The 20,329-nt window shown below is 37.5% G+C and overlaps 1 protein-coding gene across 1 annotated transcript in view; it reads right to left on the bottom strand.

Moving 5' to 3' along the window:
* The window catches only part of GPC5 (glypican 5), a 1,459,668-nt gene that overhangs the window by 1,402,425 nt on the left and 36,914 nt on the right, over positions 1 to 20,329 (bottom strand). The window contains exon 2 of the mRNA XM_046028120.1: positions 19,491 to 19,652. Coding sequence (XP_045884076.1) covers positions 19,491 to 19,652 — 162 coding nt within the window. The remainder of the gene's footprint in view (positions 1 to 19,490; positions 19,653 to 20,329) is intronic.

Genomic DNA, 20,329 nt, shown 5'->3' with positions numbered 1-20,329 from the left:
GTACATATCTAGTAATAAAATTTTACCTAGTATTTAGTAGATCAATTATGGTTTATTAATAAAACTGAAATGACAAATGATCAGTGTTCAATAAATGATTGTAGTGACGGTGGTGGTAGGAGTAGTCAAACAGCATTAATATATAATATTATTAATCCTACAAACATAGTAAATTCAGTATTCCTATGGTTATCAGCACTTTGATCAATATTTTCAGGTACCAGTTTGATTCAACAAGATAAAAATTGTGATGTATATATAAATAGCCTTACTAAAAAAAAATACATGTGTTGATAATGACAAGGAATAAAATCTTTTTAAAATGAGGTCTCCAATAAGACTTTTCTCTCTACATAATTTGCCAAGTAACTGGAAATGCTTAGTAACATCAACCTAGAAAGCTATGTTCTATGGGCAAAATATCACTGAGAACTTACTAAGTATTGGTTACTCTTTTAAAACCCTGTAGATGTATTTTCTTATTTAGTCCTCATAACAAGTCTCTTATGTTAGTATAGCTATTATCTCCATTTTACAGATGAGGAACGAAGATGGAGAAACATTAGGTAAATTGTTTAAAGTCACAAAACAAGGGTTATAGCTAAACCCATGATATGACCCCAGAGATCATGGTCTTAAAGTCTAAAAGGCAAATGAAAGATAAATTACCATCCCAACTATCTAAAGATGACCCTGACTGACACTGAAAATCAACAACAAAAAATCATGTTACTTGAACATCTACCATAGATACGACACTTGCCAAGAAAGTGATATACACATGAGTCTCAGTCCCCTCTTCTGCTCTAACAGAAGACCACGGATGAGGTGGCTAATGAACAGCAGAAATTTATTTCTCACAATTCCAAAGTCTGAGAAACCCAAGATCAACGTATTGGTAGACTGGCCATTTGGCGAGGACTCACTTCCTTGTTCATGGGTGGCCATCTTTACACTGCATCCTCACGTCGCAGAGGGGCAAGGGAGTCTCTTTTGTATGGACACAAATTCCATTCATCAGGCCTCCATCCTCAGGATCTAATCATTTCCCATAAGCCCACTTTCTCATGCCATCACACTGTTCAACATATGAATTTCCAATTTCAGGGACAAACAAACATTCAGTCTATGGCAAGATGGTTACAAATACGAGATATACCTCATGTTCTTAAGAAAGTAATAATATTGAAGGAACAGATAATTCTGGGAGCAGGACTTGCTGGTGGAGAGAAGATGTTGTGAAATGAATAAGAACTAATTTTGAATAGATATAACAGAGATTATAGCAGACATTTAAAGCTATGAATATTAGATAGCATTTTAAACAGCAAAAAAACTACAAAGCACTGAAGAATTTTAAATTGGAAAATGATACATGAATATTATAATTTAAAATCTTAATCTGTTAGGTTTCTTGGGAACAGCAGAGGATAAAAACTAAAGTTGTTAGTCCAGTCAAGAGGTTGTTACAGTAATAAAAGTGTCCAGAGAAAGAGGAAGAAATGAGTAAATGAGAAAAAGCTTCATCTTTGACACACAGAAGGTACACAAGAGATTTAAGTCACTGATGGCACTGAAATTAAGCCTAAGACCCAGGGGAAACTATGGTGATACCAAGCACAAAGATGGAGAAGTTACAAGGAAAACTTGTTTTTGAGAAAAGGATGAGAAATTTACATTCAAATATAACAGTTAATGTGTTAGCAGGAAATCCAGGTAGGAATATATATATATGGCATCTGAGAGACAGGGCTATATTAAGAATGAAATAGTCAAAGAAACAAAAACAGGAAGAAGAAAGATAAGAGAGTCAGGAAGAAATGATCTGAGAGTCAGCATGAGGGGTCAAAACAAGGTACCAGACACAAGGTGATGTCAGGACGGCTCTGAAGATAAAGACGAGAATATCAAGTTGCATATGGAATGAATAAGTGTTATTTATTTTTTCCTAAGAGGGCTCTTCATCAAACCGTGGGCAGCACGAGAAAGTGAAATGCCTTGCATTACCATCTGATATCATCTCTCTTAACTTCTGGACATGTTCTGAGAAAGCATACCCCAGTACGACGGCAACACAGTTAAATAAACCAGACTGAACTCAATTAATGTTCCTCAGCTCTATACCAAAGATCCATTAATCTGTTTCACAGTAAGGATTAAATGTATTAAATGCATGAAAAGACTATATTTAAAGCTGAAATTCTAATCAATACTCAGAGACACATTTTCTCCAAACGAAAAAACAGCAGGTGGTTCATGGGCATCACGAAAAGAGGCAACTCAAAAGAACAGTAAACATAAAGCTGGAATATTAAATGCAAAACCAGGTCCTGCCCCAGGGGGATGACTGCCATAGAATTTTCTTGTGCACGACACCCAAACATCACCCAAATATAAAGTCTCACACTACACCTATAACTAGTACCTTTCACCAAAATGTAATCTATAAAATCGCTATCTTCCCGTTCTTGTTTTATTTTTGTCTCTGTTTTTTAACGTAAGGTCATGGTTAGCGGTGCCTCATGGGAGTGATCACAATTGGATTTGCAGACTTCTACAGTATGTTGACGATCACTTACAATAAAATCAGAATGAGAAAGGGAAATTGTCTAAGAGGACCATTGAGCCAGGTAATAGATTCAGTCTAATATATCCACACAGCAGGGACCAAATTAAAATGTAGATGGAATTCTAATATAGTCCAACTGCAAAGACTTGCTCTAGTTTCTCACAGAGCTTGTTTGTTGTTTGCAAACAGCTAATCTTGAAGACACAAAATTGGTTATATTAATTATTTTAGACACTTTTACATGTATAAACATATGAGTTAAAATAGCATCAAGATCACAGTGTTTGGCATAGCAAAGGGCAAAACACACATAAGTTAGAACCATTCTCTTACCTGATTCAAGATCGGGTCATAAAATAATATTTGCATAATTCAGAATAACACAGATGATTTCAGTGGATCATAAATCATGTACTTAAATCCAATATGCCGTCTAATGGCATCTAATTTTTTCCTGAGAACAATACAGCATGTCATCTATTACCTTCCATCTTCCTTCTCCTGCCCAATTCTTTTTCCTCATTTCTTTTCCCAGCTGAGCTACAATATTGCTCTCAGCTCAGCCCTGTGTGTATGGAAAGGAAGATTTCCGTAGTAATGAGCACTTTTTTATAAATTCTAAGGGACTGCTTGACAGAAATGGAGGGATCTCAGAGACAGGCCTTGCCGATCGCTGTCTGAAGGAAATATTGAACTGCTTCAGTAAAAAATAAAATAAAAAAGAGAAAAGGAAAGAAGGACCGAGAGAAAAAAAAGGCGGCATGCCCGTGGGTCACTAAAAGACAACATTTACAATGCCCTGATCAACCTAGTCTACTTTCAGGCATTCTCATTACTGTAACTTAATCATTAAACAAGTGGAAAATGAACATAAACATATACTTCTAAATCAAGCGGTTTTATTCATTTTTTAAGAAAGATGAATCTGATTTTTTTTTATAATTAGTACAAAAGCCTGAACGCAGTAAATTAGAAGAGAGAGACATGACTATTTAAACTTGTAAACAGTAAAGAATACCGCTATGACAACCTTTGAAATCTGAATGAAATTTTCAGGTAGAGGATTTGCCACTTGAAACAAATCTGTAAAGCTGATCATGATTCTAACCAGGGAAAACATTTCACTGTTCAAAGGTAGAGATGTTATTGGCTATATTTTTTAATTAAAATATAGTAATAATATTAGAAATAAATAATAAGAATCTGACCAAGCACTTCTTGGAAATTTTGAAACATATTTGTATTGGTTTTCCGGTGCTGCTGTACCAAATCACCACAAAATGGGTAACTGACATGAAATTTATTGTCTCACAGTCTGAAGAGTGGAAATCTGAGATCAAGATGTCAGCAGGTTTGGTTCCTTCTTTAGGGCTAAGAGCGAGAATCTTCCATGCATCTCTTCTAGTTTCCAGTAGGGTTGGGCATGCCCATGACTTTAAATGCTGTTCTCTCACGTAGATGTGTATCTCTTTGTCCCAATCTGCCTTTTTTTTTTTTTTTTAAGGAAATCAGTATAGGGGCGCCTGGGTGCTCAGTGGGTTAAAGCCTCTGCCTTCAGCTCAGGTCATGACCCCAGGGTCCTGGGATCAAGCCCCACATTGGGCTTTCTGCTCAGTGGGGAGCCTGCTTCCTCCTCACTCTCTGCCTCTCTGCCTACGAGTGGTCTCTCTGTGTCAAATAAATAAATGAAATCTTTAAAAAAATAAAAAATAAAGGAAATCACTGTATAGAATTAGGACCCACCCTATGACCTCACTTGAACTTGACAACCTCCCTAGAGGCTTTTCAAATAAAGTCACATTTGAGTTTAGGATTCGAACATATGCTTTTGAGAGAACACAATTCAACCCACATCAACATTTTTTAGGGTTGGTTAAATTTTCATACAAAATATGGTCTGCTCTCCCTGTGGGAACATTAACAAGCATTATGTCTTGATCTCAGGCCTGGCCGCAAGACTTATTTTGGCAGATGAAATGTGAGTGGAAGCAACATGTACCCCTTCCAAGCAGACACACTTAGAGCTGAAACCATCTTTCCCTCTGCCACTAGAGCAACATCATCTCAGTCACAGCTGCTCCTTCAGCCTGAGCCAGAAAAAGCCACCAACAATATATTTAAACACATCACCAACACCTTTAAAAGACATGTAGCCTCTGTGGATATGAGCTACTGATATGGGGGGGGGGGGGAGGACAGCAAGAGTCACTGAAACCACAATATACCTAGTCAATCCTAAGCAAAAACTGCCCAGATAACCCCAAAAAAGAAAATAAAAAATAAAAGTTCGGATCTAAAACAAAGTGAAAGGATGACTTCATAGTAAAATCTATGCAATAAAGCAAAGCTATCAACAAAGGAAAATTTATTCCCTAAAATACTTTCATTACCAAAAGAGAAATTCTAATATTAAATATATATATATATATATATCTTAAGAAATCAGAAACATGCAATTTTTAAAAAGTCATGAGAATTTAAAAAGATTACAACAACCTTTATTAAAAACAAAAAGATAAAGGATAACTGAATCTAAAAGAATGTTTTTGAAAAAAAAATAACATACACATGGACAAAACCCTGATTATGACAGAGATGATGAGACAAAGAGGAAACTAAAGAAAAGAGAAAGTGGGAGAGAAATGAGAGCATAAGAGGAAGGAAAGGATAAGAAAGGAGAGTAGGAAAAGAGAAGCAAAATTAGGAATAAGAGAAGACATAACACAGATGGATGGAAAATTAAAATAATTAGAAGGGATTACACAACCTCAGGTTGACTTCCCACCACTTCCTACCTACTGCACTTGGCTATGACCTTAGGGGAGACTCATGGCTCCTTTAGCTCAGACTCTCCCTGCCTTTCTCAGAACAGGAATCCCTGACCCTTGATCTTCACATGAACCCCCTGTTTCAGGACTTTTCCCAGGCTCCCTCCCCAGCAATCCAATCAGCTGTCTTTTCTACATGAGATCTTACCCTAACTCCAGCAACTCCACACTAAAAGGTCATCATTTGTCTATATTCCACGATAGATTTAAAGCTTCTGGAAAGCAAACATAATGTTCAGTCCTATCTATACTATAGGTCTATCTCTCTGCAAATACTACACCCTCAATTACTGTAACTATGCTGTAAGCTTCAATATCAATTCATGAACATGGTATATCTCTCCATTTATTTAGGTTTGATTTCTTTCACCAGCATTTTCAGCATACAGATCCTGTACATTTGGGGGTAGATTTAAACCTAGATATTTCATTTTCTTTCACTTTCTTTTTTCCTAGCTATTCTTCACATACCCCACGTCTCTTAATATTTATGCAGATGGATGGTAAGTTACATAATTATATACCCTTAAACAATCGTTCTAATGTGCTAAAATGTAAACTCTTTGATTTGTCCATGTTTCAGTAAAACATATAAACTTGTTTGGTGTATGTATTTTTAAAATACGTACATGGAATTGTGCTATATACATCATTCTCTTTTTTCCTTTCTTCATTCTTTGAAGAACATTCATTGTTCTTTTTTTTATATATATATATTCTTTATTTATTTGACAGAGAGAAATCACAACTAGGCAGAGAGGCAGGCAGAGAGAGAGGAGGAAGCAGACTCCCTGCTAAGCAGAGAGCCTGATGCGGGGCTCGATCCCAGAACCCTGGGATCATGACCTGAGCTGAAGGCAGAGGCCTTAACCCACTGAGCCACCCAGGCTCCCCAGAACATTCACTGTTCTTAAAGTCTATCTGTGTCACCATGTATGTATCTAGTTAATTATTCTTACTGACACATAATGCTTTTTCCTAACCTCCCCCTCAATCACCTAGGTTGTCTCAATGCCCAGCTATTACAACAAACACTTTAATTAGCATGCTTCTACATGTCCCTAAACAGCCTCTAAAAAATTTTCCAGTATATACAACCTTCAGAAGATGAGAAAGATGAGAGAAAGAACATGTATCTTAACTAACTATTGTCAAATTGCTTTCTAGAATAGCTGTGTAGACTAGTAATTGTTAAATATATTCTTAATTTGCATTCAAAAGATATGATCTGATTAAAACAACAAATATACTAAATATATTGAGTAAGAGTTGCCAAATACATAGATAATTTAATTTAAACCTACTTTGAAGATTTGTAATAAAAATAAATTAAGCAGCTGGTCTACATGATCCTAAAGTATTGCCCTGGGACTACAGCTAGAAAGTAAGCATGCTAAAAACCAGATTTCTAAAATTAGAACATAAACACAGCATGTATTATTCCTTCTTGAACCAGTAGACACCTCTATCCCTCTCCTCTGACCCTTTTCCCAAACCATACTTTTCAGAGGCTGTAAGGGCCCATCATTCTCCAGACTCTCTTTCCTCAGAGAGGAAACTCTCTAAGATGCTTGTAGATTAAAAAATAAATAATAATATTATTATTATTTTTATTATTATTCCACATTTTCAGCAGAGGAAATACAACTATCAGACAGTTACATAAGTTTATGGAACAGTGGTTAGCAACATTTAAACCAAAATAAACTTTATCTTAATGAACAGAGGCCTTTAAAGTAGTTCAATTAGATCTTAGGCTAAGTTTTTATCATATCTGCCAACCAAAAAAGCTTTCACATTGCTCTGCAGGCTATGCATCTATTTATTTTCCCATGCTGTCATGAAAGGACCAATTTAAAGTTAGTGGTTCTATGTAATAACTCACAAATACATAATCTAAAGCTTTGACTGTGTTAACATGTGCCAATCCGCCTGGCTGGCACAGCTGGCAGAGTGGCAGGGCGTGCTACTCTTGATCTCGGGGTTGTAAATTCAACCCTCACACTGGGTAGAGAAATTACTTAAAAAAAAATAAAATCTTAAAAAAAAAAAAAAAAGGATATGCTAACATAAACTACAAACATCCCTGAAGGTGACCAGAATGAATCAGTGATATCAGAAATTGAAAGCCTTTTGTATGTGAAGATAGTCTCATTTGGAGGACACTCCAAAGATTAAGGCTTTCGTAAAGCCACTGAATAATTTGCCGTGGATGCTGTCCCTTTGCATCACTCTTTTAGTTAAAACTTAGATTTCTGGTCTCACACTAGTTGCTACTGCAGTGAAAGTCAAAACATTTCAATTTAATACAATTTAATGAAATTTGAAAATTTATTTGACCAACAGCTGAGCAGCAGGAAATCTTACTTTAAAATGTACTATTACTACTTACCAAATAATTGTACTCATTGCTTGTCTTTACCAATCCAGAGAGCACGTTTGGCCACTACCACCAGCCCTTGCCACATGACTCTTGGCAACCCCAACAAGTGTAAGAACCTGAAGAATGATCTAGAAGTTTGGATCACAAGGCTCTTCTGCTGCCTGGCCAGTATAATAGCACTTCTGATAATGTGACAACTAACCTTAGGCCATCCCCCAATCACACTCATCCAGAAACACTGTTAGATGATTTTTACCCTGAAATGTTTTGCTGCTCATCAAATATTAGAGAAAACGTGCAGTATGAATAAAGGAAGAAGGAACAATTAACATACACTAAGTGTTTATTATATACCAACAGCCATGATAGCTAATTTACAGGGATTGCCTCAATCAAGCCCCATTAAATGCAGTCTAGAAGGTTCTATTCTCATCCCATCCTACAAGCCAAGAAATTGAGGCCCCACCAGCAGATCTTAAAATAGGATTCAAACCTAGACTCTCCAAATTTAAAACCCTTGTTTTGAAACTCTTAAGCATATTGCTTGTCTAGTCACAACAAATGTTTTCCCCCATGACCAACGTTTGTTTTATTATGTAGTATCTTCAATTTATTCCTACTTAGAAAAAAAAATGAATATGTTTCCTAAATTAACATTCGAGTCAACTTTATACCCAGAGGAGGTGAAGTCAGACAAATACTACAAGATAACAATATCCTTTAAGGTGCAAGAGTTCAATTATCTTTGTTTATATAAAAGTTAGCCCACAGGCAGAATTCCCCTAGAATAAAAGGAACACGGCATAGCTATCCAACAATTACCCTTTATTTACTATTATGACTCTGGATCTTGAGATGCCATTTCAGCCCTTTGCCTTCTGCATAAAAGCTATAGCATATATATTCCATTTATTGCTAGATATATTTTATGCTAAAAGCATGGAGATATGCATGGATAATTTCCCATCATGAACAGCTACATTGAGAAATGGCTATAAAATTTAAGTCCTCTATTTGTCTGAGGAAAGGTATCTTATTTTCTATTATATTTTACCACTTCACCAATTAGATATTATGGATGATGGTTTAATATTTTTCATCTTAATCTTCTCTTCTCCCAAGGCTACAGGAAAAATAACTCAGTATTAAAACTGCTTTCATATTTCTAATAAACTATGTTTCATAATTTACAATGAATTATCACAGCATTTAAAAATTTTAGATTTGGCAATAATGCCAGTTACATAAACTGCAAGCATTTCTAATTAAATAAGAAATGATATAATAAGAAACAATAATTGAAATGATTGATAACTATTGATAGTGTTGGTAAACAGAACTTAGTTCATTTTTGATTCATATCAAAATGGTAAATGGCAACAACACTATTCAAATTATGAGAATTACTACCAAGATTTCAAAATGGAGTCCCAAGAGCCTTAAATTCATCATATAACCTTATCCACTAAATGGGTTATTGACTAATAAAGAACTTCAGCTTCAGTTTTATGTAACCAATATCGTTGATAATTAAAACAAGCTTAAAACAAATTTCTCATTTACCAACTCATGATTTAGGCTGTAATTACTATTCTGCAACTTTATTAAGCATTGTCTTATTACATGCTTCTCCCATCAATGCTCAAAGTTCATTTACAGATATTAAGCAACTCAATTTTATTTGTGTTATTTCTTTACAATGCCCTTCACTTTTAAATTATGCTAAATATTGATAATATGTTGTTACGTAGAATCATGAGTTATTCTAGCATAATTAAGTTATTTTCATATTTACACATATGGTATTACAGCAACAAGCTCTGCCCCTTCACAGAGTCAATTCGTAGGAAGCAGCTGGAAATCCCCTGGCTCTTCCAGGCCATTGCTATTTTAACCCTGTGTCACAGAGCAGCCTCCTCCAATATGTTTACGGCATAAATTATGGTGATGGTTTCACAAATGTAGACTCATCTCCAAACTCATCAAGTTTTACACATTAAATATGTACAGCTTTTTTGGTCGATCATACCTCCATGAAGTGGCTTTAAAAAACAGAACAGAAAGATGACCCTCCATCAGATAATCAATGAATGTCTCAGCCATGACCACCAAAGTCCCTCTTCTACTGAGAACTATAGAACAGATGACAGTTTCTCTCACTCCTCCACTCCCAGCAGACTCAGAGATTCCAAAGTCCCCGTGGAAAGCATCCTACTGCCTCAGCATCTTTCACTCACCTCCGGGACACACCAGGCACACACCCCACAGACACACCTCTTGGGTCCATGGTCAAAGGAGCGAGACTGATACAAAGCATAGGTCAAGCAAAGCTTTATTTCGCGCCAAACATCGAGAATCAAACTGACCGGCTAGGGACATCTCTTGCAAAGAGGCGATGACCCTCTGCCTTACAGACTAGCTTTTAAGGGCAAAGGCCATGTGGTTGGGCCTGGCCACGCACAGGTGGCCAATGAGATTGTAACACAGAGAAAGCTGCACAGTCCTGCTAGGTCACACATAAGTGACCAATTGAATTACAATTTACCCTACAGTAGATATTTGCCTATCTAGACAAAGCCTATCACCTTGGTCAGAATGGGCGCCCAAAAGGCACCCAAAGGGCGGGCCCTATACTCCTTGGTAGCTAGGAGACAGTATGCGCCCCCACTGATTGGATACCTTCACCTGGCCTGACCCACCCTTGTATTTGGGCTTTGTTACCTGGGACTGGTTTCAGGGACTTGTTTTTAAGTAAGTTCCCTGAAAGGGCGGGGGGGGGGGGGGGGGGGGGGGGCAGGGTCAGGATGGAGCTGCTTTGGCTAAAAAGGCCCTTACAACACCCTTGGTGCAGTTTACTACAGTCAGTTTACTACAGTCAGCCCCGTCCTGACCTCAGTTCCTTTCCCGCCATGCCCAGGGCCCTGCGATGAGCACACTATGCCCAGAATCTGACCATTTCTCACCACCTGCACTGCCAGCACTGGGTCTAAGTCACCACTGTGCCTCTTCTGGATTATTTGAATAACCTCTTCTCTGGCTTCCTAGGTCCACTCTCGCCCTGGGCATATGGTCACCCACTCTGGGCATATGTGTCCCTCAGCAACTAGATAAAAAAGCTGTTTTCAAATCAAGCCACAGCTATAGCAAAGAATTCCATTTCCGAATAAAAGCCCTACATGATCTGCACCTGTGGCCCCTATGACAGGCTTTCCAACCACTTCCCCAACCCCCCAAAGCCACTGCTATTCCTCTGACATCTGAGCCCCATTCCTACAGTTTCTCCCTCTTGCTAGAATGCTTTTCTCCCAGACATCTACATATCCAACGCCTTCACTTTCCTCGAACCTTTGCTCCAACATCAACGTTTCCCTGACTATCAAAGTTGAAGACTGCAGTCCTCCAGTCCTGTCCCTCCTCTGTCCTCTGCTCTGTGCTACATTTTCCCAAGCACTTAATTCGTCCTAACGTATTTATACCTCTACTATATTTATTTTCTACTTTCCCTGGCTGAAATGCTCACGGTAAGGATCAGGACTTTTGTTTCATTCCCTGAAGTACACCATGCACTTGAAACCGCGCTGGCACGTGGAGGTGGCCCCATGAGTGTTTGCAGGACGGATGAGTGAATCCCCTGCGACCTGTGCTCAACCACGGATCCCCACTACTCATGCCTTTTCCAGGCGAGGCAAAAAATCAAGACAGGGCTAGAAATGCAAACAGCGGTACCGACATGCAAACTGGCTTCACTGTTAACTAGCCGTCTCCACTGTCAGCCCTCTAAGGGGACTTCAGCTCCTTTCCTTTCCCATTCCCCGCCACACCTCCTTCGGAGCTGCTCCACCACCGCACGCTCTGCACCCCAGCTGCCCTCATCCCTACAGCCGCAGCAGCGCTCGCTCACCCTGAGCACTTTTCCATTGAGGGTGATCGTTCCCCCAGAATTGGGGTTTTAACAACGAGGCAGATGGAGAACAATTATATCTCAATACCGTTGAGAAAAGGAATTTTTAGGTGCAACCTGGGTAGCCCAGTCGGTTAAGTGTCTGCCTTTGGTTTGGGTCATGATTCTGGGATCTTGGGATCAAGTCCCCCATTGGGCTCTCTGCTCAGCGGGATGTCTGCTTCTCCCTCTGCCTCTGCCCCTCCCCCTCACTTCTGCTTGCTCTCTCTCTCTCTCTCTCTCTCAAAACAAATAAAAATCTTTAAAAAAAATATTTTTTAAATAGAAAAGTTTTTTTTTTAATTTAAAAAAAAAAAAGTCCTCAGTTTAAATTCACCCTCAGACCCATGTGATGGTTATTTAATATTTTCATGCTCATGTCATGAATAAAAGGAACTAAAAGATACATTATGTTACTGCTTAAGAGGAGAGAGTCAAGGACATGGGAGGTACAAGGGCCAGAGAAGGTGGGAGGATGGTAGCTTTCAGACTGATGATAGAGACAGAGCTGAAAAAAACACCTGAATCCATAGAAATCAATGTTCAATTTGTTATTATTTATAATTGTTAGATTTTTATCTTCATCACTACCACCTCATAAAGTTGATATTATACAACACGTAAGTTAATATGTCCACATGTATGTGTGTAAGTATGGAGGTAGTAATTAAAATATTTTTTTCATATTGAATTAATATGATATGAATGAACCAGAAGCAAATGAAAAGAGTAGGAGAACAGAGGCAGGAGCAAGCATGTGACCGCAAGCCATGCAAATGTGCAGAAAACTTGTGAAGAGCTTGAACTTCAGTAGAATATGGAAAAACACTTGAATTATTTTAGCTAGAACTTTAAGATGTGGTAATCAAAATTGGTATCTGCAAGTTTAAAAAAAATCATTTTTTAATACCTAAAAAGAAAAATCTTTGGGGTGCCTGGGAGGCTCAATGGATTAAGCCCCTGACTTGGCCTCGGGGTATGATTCCTGGGTCCTGGGACAGAGCCCCATGCTGGGCTTTGCGCTCAGCGGGGAGTTGGCTTCTCCCTCTCCCTCTGCCCCTCCCACCCCTTCTTGTGCTCGCTCTCTCTCTCTCAAATAAGTAAAATTCTTTTTTGTACCTAAAAACAAAACCTCTTAAATACATAAAAACACTGACAACAGGGTATATAACATATACCCTCGAAGTGTGTATACAGGTCCATGGGACACAGTCATAAGGCAAAATAAAGAACATAAAAAAATAAAAATGTATCTGCAAAAAGATATTCAAATGAGCTCCTTAGAAGAGCAATTCTGCAGCATGCCGTGAAGCCGGCAGTGCGCATGCCCGGGAAGCCCCGGTCTTGCTGCCTGCAAATGAACCCCAGAGGAGCGCATGCCCACAGAGGCTTGAAGACGTACTGATCACTAAAGCATGAGAAGTACAAAAATATTGTGGAAATGACTAAGATGGCCACCAAAAGGAGAATACACAAATGTCCTAGAAATGTACCTATAAAAAGGAATTTTATAAATCACTTTACCTGGACGAATAAGAGAGAGGGAGAGGGACAAATTTCAAAAACATCGCTGGTTGTAACATCCCACACGTCCTGTCCTTTACTCAACACACAGCGGTAGCTTTTAAGAATCCAACCTTGTGATCCCTTATGCAAAAGTCAGACTGAACAAATATGAAGATAACAAAATGATAAAGAATCTGACGAAATGTGGGGCACCTGGGTGGCTCAGTGGGTTAAGCCGCTGCCTTCCGCTCAGGTCATGATCTCAGGGTCCTGGGATCGAGTCCCGCATGGGGCTCTCTGCTCAGCAGGGAGCCTGCTTCCCTCTCTCTCTCTCTCTCTCCCTGCCTCTCTGCCTACTTGTGATCTGTCTCCATCAAATAAATAAATCAAATCTTTTTAAAAAAAAAGAATCTGACAAAATGTTAACTCGCCTTCAAGAAAATAAATGTGCATTTCTCAAACTGCAAAGATTTAACTGAATATGTGTTTAATATAAAATCAAGAAAGAATTGTTTCACCTACTATGAACAGGTTACTGTGCTTTCTAGGTAGATCACCATGGCAATAGGTGATATTATCATAACCTATTGTCAGAATTGAAACAACTGGAAGTTGACTTCTTAAAGTTTAGAAAATAAATTTTGCAAAGTAAACCTGATCTTAGATCTATTCCTAATATTATTTCCATTATCAAAAATGTTGCATGCCAAGCAAGCGTATTTCCAGCTGAAAAGTAATTTAAGCTCTTGCAACTTTTATCGAGAATACAGGAAAATTACCCATTTTCAGAATTAACAGGAGCCTGCTGACACAGATTCAAAAGAAACAATTTTTTAACGTTTCAGAGATAAAGGACAGTTGGATAAAGACCAGTTGCGTCGATAGCTGCTGTGAGATAACGCGCTAAACCACGCGCCACCCGAAACTGAGGGGGAGAACAGCGCAATCACGTTCCTGATGCCATTGACAGAGACACCATCACGTGCCCCTTGCTAGTTCATAAAAGCAATAACCAGACATTGGCACATGAGAAGTCAGAAGGAATCGATGCATATAAAACAGACCGAAGGCCTGGACACTTACAACCCAAGCACCCAGCAGAGTGGGCAACTAGTAGGTGTTCCACAGCGAGAGTAAATCGAGAGAGGAATACAGGAGAGAAAGGAATGAGGAAGAGAGGGATTCTGTGATTTTTACCTCAGAACCATCTTCCTGCAAAGCACTGTTCATTCATTCATTCATTCATTCATTCATTCATGCACTTCAGGTGCTAGAGAAGGAGAAAAACAAGGCTTCTCCACGTTGCCAGCCCACAGCTACCCGTCCTCTTGCACCTGAACTTTTGATCAGGTAATTCTCAGTGCTAAAAACAGTATTCCTCCTTTATCTTTCCACATAACGCTCTTCCAAGGAATAATTATAAACATTATCCAGCTTTGTCAGAACATAGATGAAGTGACTAAGATTCATGGATTTCATGCTTAATAATATTTATGTAAATCTCTTTACTCTCCTAATGTTCCTATATATTCCAATATTCACTATATCTTTGTGCCTTTGACTATAGATATAGGAGCCTTTGACGTTACATTAGGTTTACAGAAGCTATGCACTAGCTACACACTTCACAGTAGCTAGCATCCGTTAGTATAAGGAGGAAAATCCATTAATTACATTCTCATTCTGAATTCACCTACTTTTTAAAATAAGATATTTAATTTTGAACATATGCCTATATTTCATTAAAAATAGGAATGTATTTTTTATTAAATTCCTAAATCTCACATCGCAACCCACGAGGACAAGCTTGCCAATCTTTCAAGTACTTAACAATGGAGAAATGAAAATTTAATCAGCCAAGAGAATGAAATCATAAATAAAAATGCTAAATCTTTCCTGTTCTACCATGGATCACTCAGTTTTTGTAATAATGTACACTTCTTAACTGCCATATGTAAAACTGGAAACCTCCAGAATAAAGACTTAGTATCTACCGTATATTTCAGAAATACAGAAGATACTGGAAGATAAGAGAAACGGAGTAAGGTACATCTCAAAGTAAAGGTGTAGCTTTTTAACCTTACCTTCCCAAAGCCTCAACAAAACACAAATTTCCAATCGAGTTCTCCCAAATATCCCTTCCTTTTTTTAATTTCTTCTTTCCTTTTCATTTTTTTAAAATGATGCTGAAAATTGTGTTTAGTCGTTTTCAATTTAAAAAAATTAAACTGCATCATCTTATTTGAATGGAGATTTAAAAAGCCAACAAATTTCAAAACTGCCTAAGAGTTGCTTTTTTACAGAAATGACAAATTCTCTGTCATCTGCCTCTGTTTCTTCATGAGTCACACCATACTTTAGTATATAAATAAATAAAACATTATGAAGCGTATTTCCAAAATACGTCTAAAGTCAGCAAGCCCGCACTCACAGTGAAAGAGCTGAAGGGAAGCAAACTCTTTTGCATTATCTCAGGCTGTTCTGCTTTATTCAGGAGCATTATTAAGCCCCCAAATAAAGAACGGTTATTGTCTGCACCGTGACAAAGCCAGCGTTCCTCTTCGCAAACAGCACCACGTATTTATGAACAATACCAGGCACAAAGATATCAGCTTGTGCCTTTTAGCTTATAAAATGTTCCATCCGGTATAAATGACTACACTTGGGATATAGTGAAGCCCCTGGTCATAATTATGGACCCCTCCAAAAACAGACTTTCGTTTTGGGGTTTGTTTATTTTAAGGAAATCTGACTGAGACAAACACCAATAAATTCCATAAAAGGAAAATAGAAGAGTTGTCCCTCTAGGCTGATTTTGACTCTCCTGGTATGTACCTGCCAGGGCTGAATTCCAGAGCTGAATGTGGACTTGTATATGTGATAACCTTACGTCTTCTAGCACCAGTTACCAGCACCGGTTCCTCCCTGCCTTTAATGGTTCCTGCATCTCACAGTGATATGGGTGCCCACTAAATCCACCGACCCAAGTGACCATTCCCATCGGCCACATCCAAGGGCTTGCTTCAAAAACATGCTTCCATGGGATTCTGTGAAAGCCATGAGAGAAGGAACCATACTACATCTAGACTGCTACCTGGTCTAAAGTCTTTTATAACCCACAATACCAGTTAGAGAAAACAGGTTAACTCTGTTGGAGCAGAGGACATAAGTGAAATATTTAAAAGTCAAAATATCAAAACGTAGCAAATCTACTTACATCATGCGAGAAATGAACTGATTTCCCCATTAAATATCTCTCAAACAGGCAATTTCCCAATAAAATGTGTTGGCTTTTTTCTTCTTAGAAAAATAAAGACTTTGAATTGTTTTCAGATATTCTGATGGCACAGAAACTAGATGGTAGGGATTTTAATTATTGATAAAGTTGCCTGCTCAATTATGATACAGTAAGTGTGATTTCTTGAATTGCTTTCACCATATGTATTTAAGCTTGTTTTTATGGACATAAGCCTAAAGCTTCTTACTCTATTTATGAAATGAAAAGCAGGTATTCTTCTTATAAGAGAATGTGTTCCAGTAAAATTAGCCTTTAGGCAAATTTATTTTAAATTTATCTTTCCTTCTCATGATTCCTTTTTTTTTTTTTTTAAGATTTTATTTATTTATTTGACAGACAGAGTAGACACAAGTAGGCAGAGAGGCCGGTGGGGGGCGGGAGGGAAGCAGGCTCCCCGCTGAGCAGAGAGCCCAATGCAGGGCTCGATCCCAGAACCCTGGGATCATGACCCGAGCTGAAGACAGAGGCCTTAACCCACTGAGCCACCCAGGCGCCCCACCTTCTCATGATTCTTAAATATAACTTGACACTTCATAAAGGGACAAAACAACAATCTATAATAAGTCATACTCAAGAAAATTCCTACCATTTTCATTTCTTATGATTCATATTTAAGTGAACAGCAAAACTCAACCTGTTGAATATAACACAATGTATAAAAGAGAAAAAAAAATTTAATGTATATAAAATTACCTAACACTCTGGCAGATAGAGACAATGCCACATATTTCTACCACTTAACTGTCACCATACTTTTAGCAATATCACCAAAATTTTTCAGCAGTCTGAACCCATCTTACAAATCTAAATAATTCAGGTTTTGAATTTTTCCCAATCATATGAACTTAATGTATATGTATTCTTGTTCTCTCTCTCTCTCTCTCTATATATATATATATGTATACAGACACACACACACACACACACACACACACACACACGTATATTTTTTTCTTTTAAGTAGGCTCCACACCCACCAACCCACCATGGGGCTTGAATTCACAACCCTAAGATCAAGAGTTGCATGCTCTACAAACTAAGCCAGGCAAGCACTCCATAATATACTCTATGTGTCTATCTTGATCAAGTTATCCAGCAAAGCATGAAAGGTTACAGTATCTTTGAAGACAGAGGAAAATGTTCAGCTAACATTCACTGGATGCCCATACCTTAGCAACTGATGACACTTTCTTTCACTTCCGTAGATAATACTGCTATCCCAAAAAGCTGGCTTCTTTGGTCATGATCTTCTTCGGCCATATATTCTTACTTAAAGGGATTTCATTTTGACAAAATTGAGAAATCCTAATGAAGCTTTCCTATTCAAAAATCTTTAATGAATCTCAAACTCAAGTTGATGCTTTAAAAGTCTCCCTCCGGGGCGCCTGGGTGGCTCAGTTGGTTATGCGACTGCCTTCAGCTCGGGTCATGATCCTGGAGTCCTGGGTCCGAGTCCCACATCGGGCTCCCTGCTCAGCAGGAGGTCTGCTTCTCCCGATGACCTCTCTCCTCTCATGCTGTCTCTCTTTCATTGTCTCTCTCTACCTCTCAAATAAATAAATAAAATACTAAAAAAAAAAAAAAAACTCATATAGTTAAAAAAAAAAGTCTCCTTCCATGTAAGTCCAGCTCACCTTTCCAAACATATGAATCTCCACCACACTCGCCATCCCTGTTCCAGCCAAACTGGTTTATTCACACTCCCTTAACCTCTACAATATATTATCCATATTGTGCATGTTGTCATTTTCATGAGACAAAATTATCGTATCGCTCTGTGTGTGTAGTTAAAGTCTTCTGGTCCTGGTTCAGCCAGTTGAAATCATAATTTTTTCCTTAAAAAGGCATATCAATATGTTTTCTTCCAACAATTTCATATGAATATATCCCATAACAGAAATAAGATTGTTTCTAAGACAGCTAAAAAAAAAAAAAATCACTAAAATAATATCTTAAACTCTGACAAGTCAGTTTCCACAAAAAAATCATCAATTCATCATGAACTACATTTCATCTCAACTTAAATTTTATCCTGATTTATTGTATTTATTTTATTTAATGAGCATATTTTTAAAAATTAATCAGCTTTGTGCTTTAGTTATACATGTAAACAAAGCACAAATTATTTAAATAGATTGACATGAATATACTTAAGGAAAAGGAATACTAACAGAAGCTATATTTTGCTTTGAACAAAAGCAATAAATTTGTCTAAAAAAGTGTATTCTAGATATTTTCATTCTTATCATATACAGAAAAGCTAATCCTTTATAAAGGGAAAAATAAATTAAGCTATTTTATTGTAGTAATAAGGAATTTTATAGAGATGATGACTAAAATAAGAAAAAGAACATCTATTTTCCAATGTGCCTTGTAATTTTATAACCCATTAATTTTATTTCTGAACATACTATTTGAGTTAAGGCTGAGTTCTGGTCTTAGCTGATCTTTAAATATCCAATTAATATTTCCTATTTTACTGTTAATCAGACTTGTCTGCACTTTGAAATATCATACTAGTGTTCTTATGAAAACCACATGAGGTAGCAGGGGAAAAATTAGACAAATATTTCTCAAATCATCTTTTTAAAAAACAAATCTATAATTACCCAGCTAAAAACAATGAGATTTTATGTTATAGAATATTTTACTAAAATCTAGTAATTATGTCCGTCCATGTTGAAGTAAAACCATAGCTCAGAATCCTGGGGCCCTGGAAGGACCCTAAAAGGGCATATATTTTCAAGAACCATTTCACTAACATAATGGTTTCCCAAGTCTAACTCAGTATTTATGCCCCATGATGACCTCGAAAACAAGTTCTGAGGGTTAGAAGAAGCAAAAACTTCATTTTACATCAGAAAAATGGCATCCAGAGAAAAGTAAACCCAGCCAAGTTCCCCAGTATAACAAGAGGAAAACTGCATAACAAGTCTTCTTACTTTCGGAAATAAAGATACAATTACCTTGAAAAGCCGCAGCATTTCGCGATATTAGAAACTTCAACGGCGAGCTGGATGTTTGAAGCACTTGCTGCATATCTTGGCGAGCTGCAATCTGGTATCTCTCCTCCATCTTCCTAGTGCAACATGTAGGTTTTTTGGATATGCAAACCTGAAGATCTGGTCCTGAAACAGATACCATATTTTTCAAAATAATTACTTATTCATTTAAGAATCATTACATGCTACATGTCAGGCATTAATAATCAATACTGCATATAAGGGGCTCACATTCTATGTGAGAAACTGATTTACCAGAGCGCTTGCTATGAAAAATACATATATGAAAAATACATATATATATGTATTGTCCATTAACACATTTACATTTTATTTACATGAAACAAAATATCCTAAACCATTAACCCTTTGCTCAACAACTTTATTAACATATTGATCAAATATTAAGTATGTCCACTCAATTAACTAATTACTGTTAACTAACAAATAGACTATTAATAGAAAACAAATTATTACATAAATAGAGCTAAATCAGGAAACTTTTACTTTTGCTTATTTTGTTAATTCAGCCAAAAGTATTTGATCTACATATGTTACACAGAAGTATACGGGCTAAAATAATTTTTCCTGAGGGGGGGGGAATCAAATCTTGTACATCGAATAAAGATGAAGACCCTTCACCTGATTTCTCATCTCCGCATAACGCTCATGCTCCTTGTGGAGTAAGCGATTATCCCCAATAACAATGTAATGGGGAAATCTCGATCCCCATGGGCCCAACCTACCATCTGAAATTCTACTCATTACCTAGCTTGCTAGAGACAATTCCTACCATTGAAAGT

The sequence above is a fragment of the Meles meles genome, chromosome 14 (genome assembly GCF_922984935.1).
Source record: "Meles meles chromosome 14, mMelMel3.1 paternal haplotype, whole genome shotgun sequence".
Taxonomy (NCBI): domain Eukaryota; kingdom Metazoa; phylum Chordata; class Mammalia; order Carnivora; family Mustelidae; genus Meles; species Meles meles.
The sequence above is the reverse complement of the archived record's forward strand: the minus strand, read 5'-3'. Positions and strand labels throughout refer to the sequence as shown.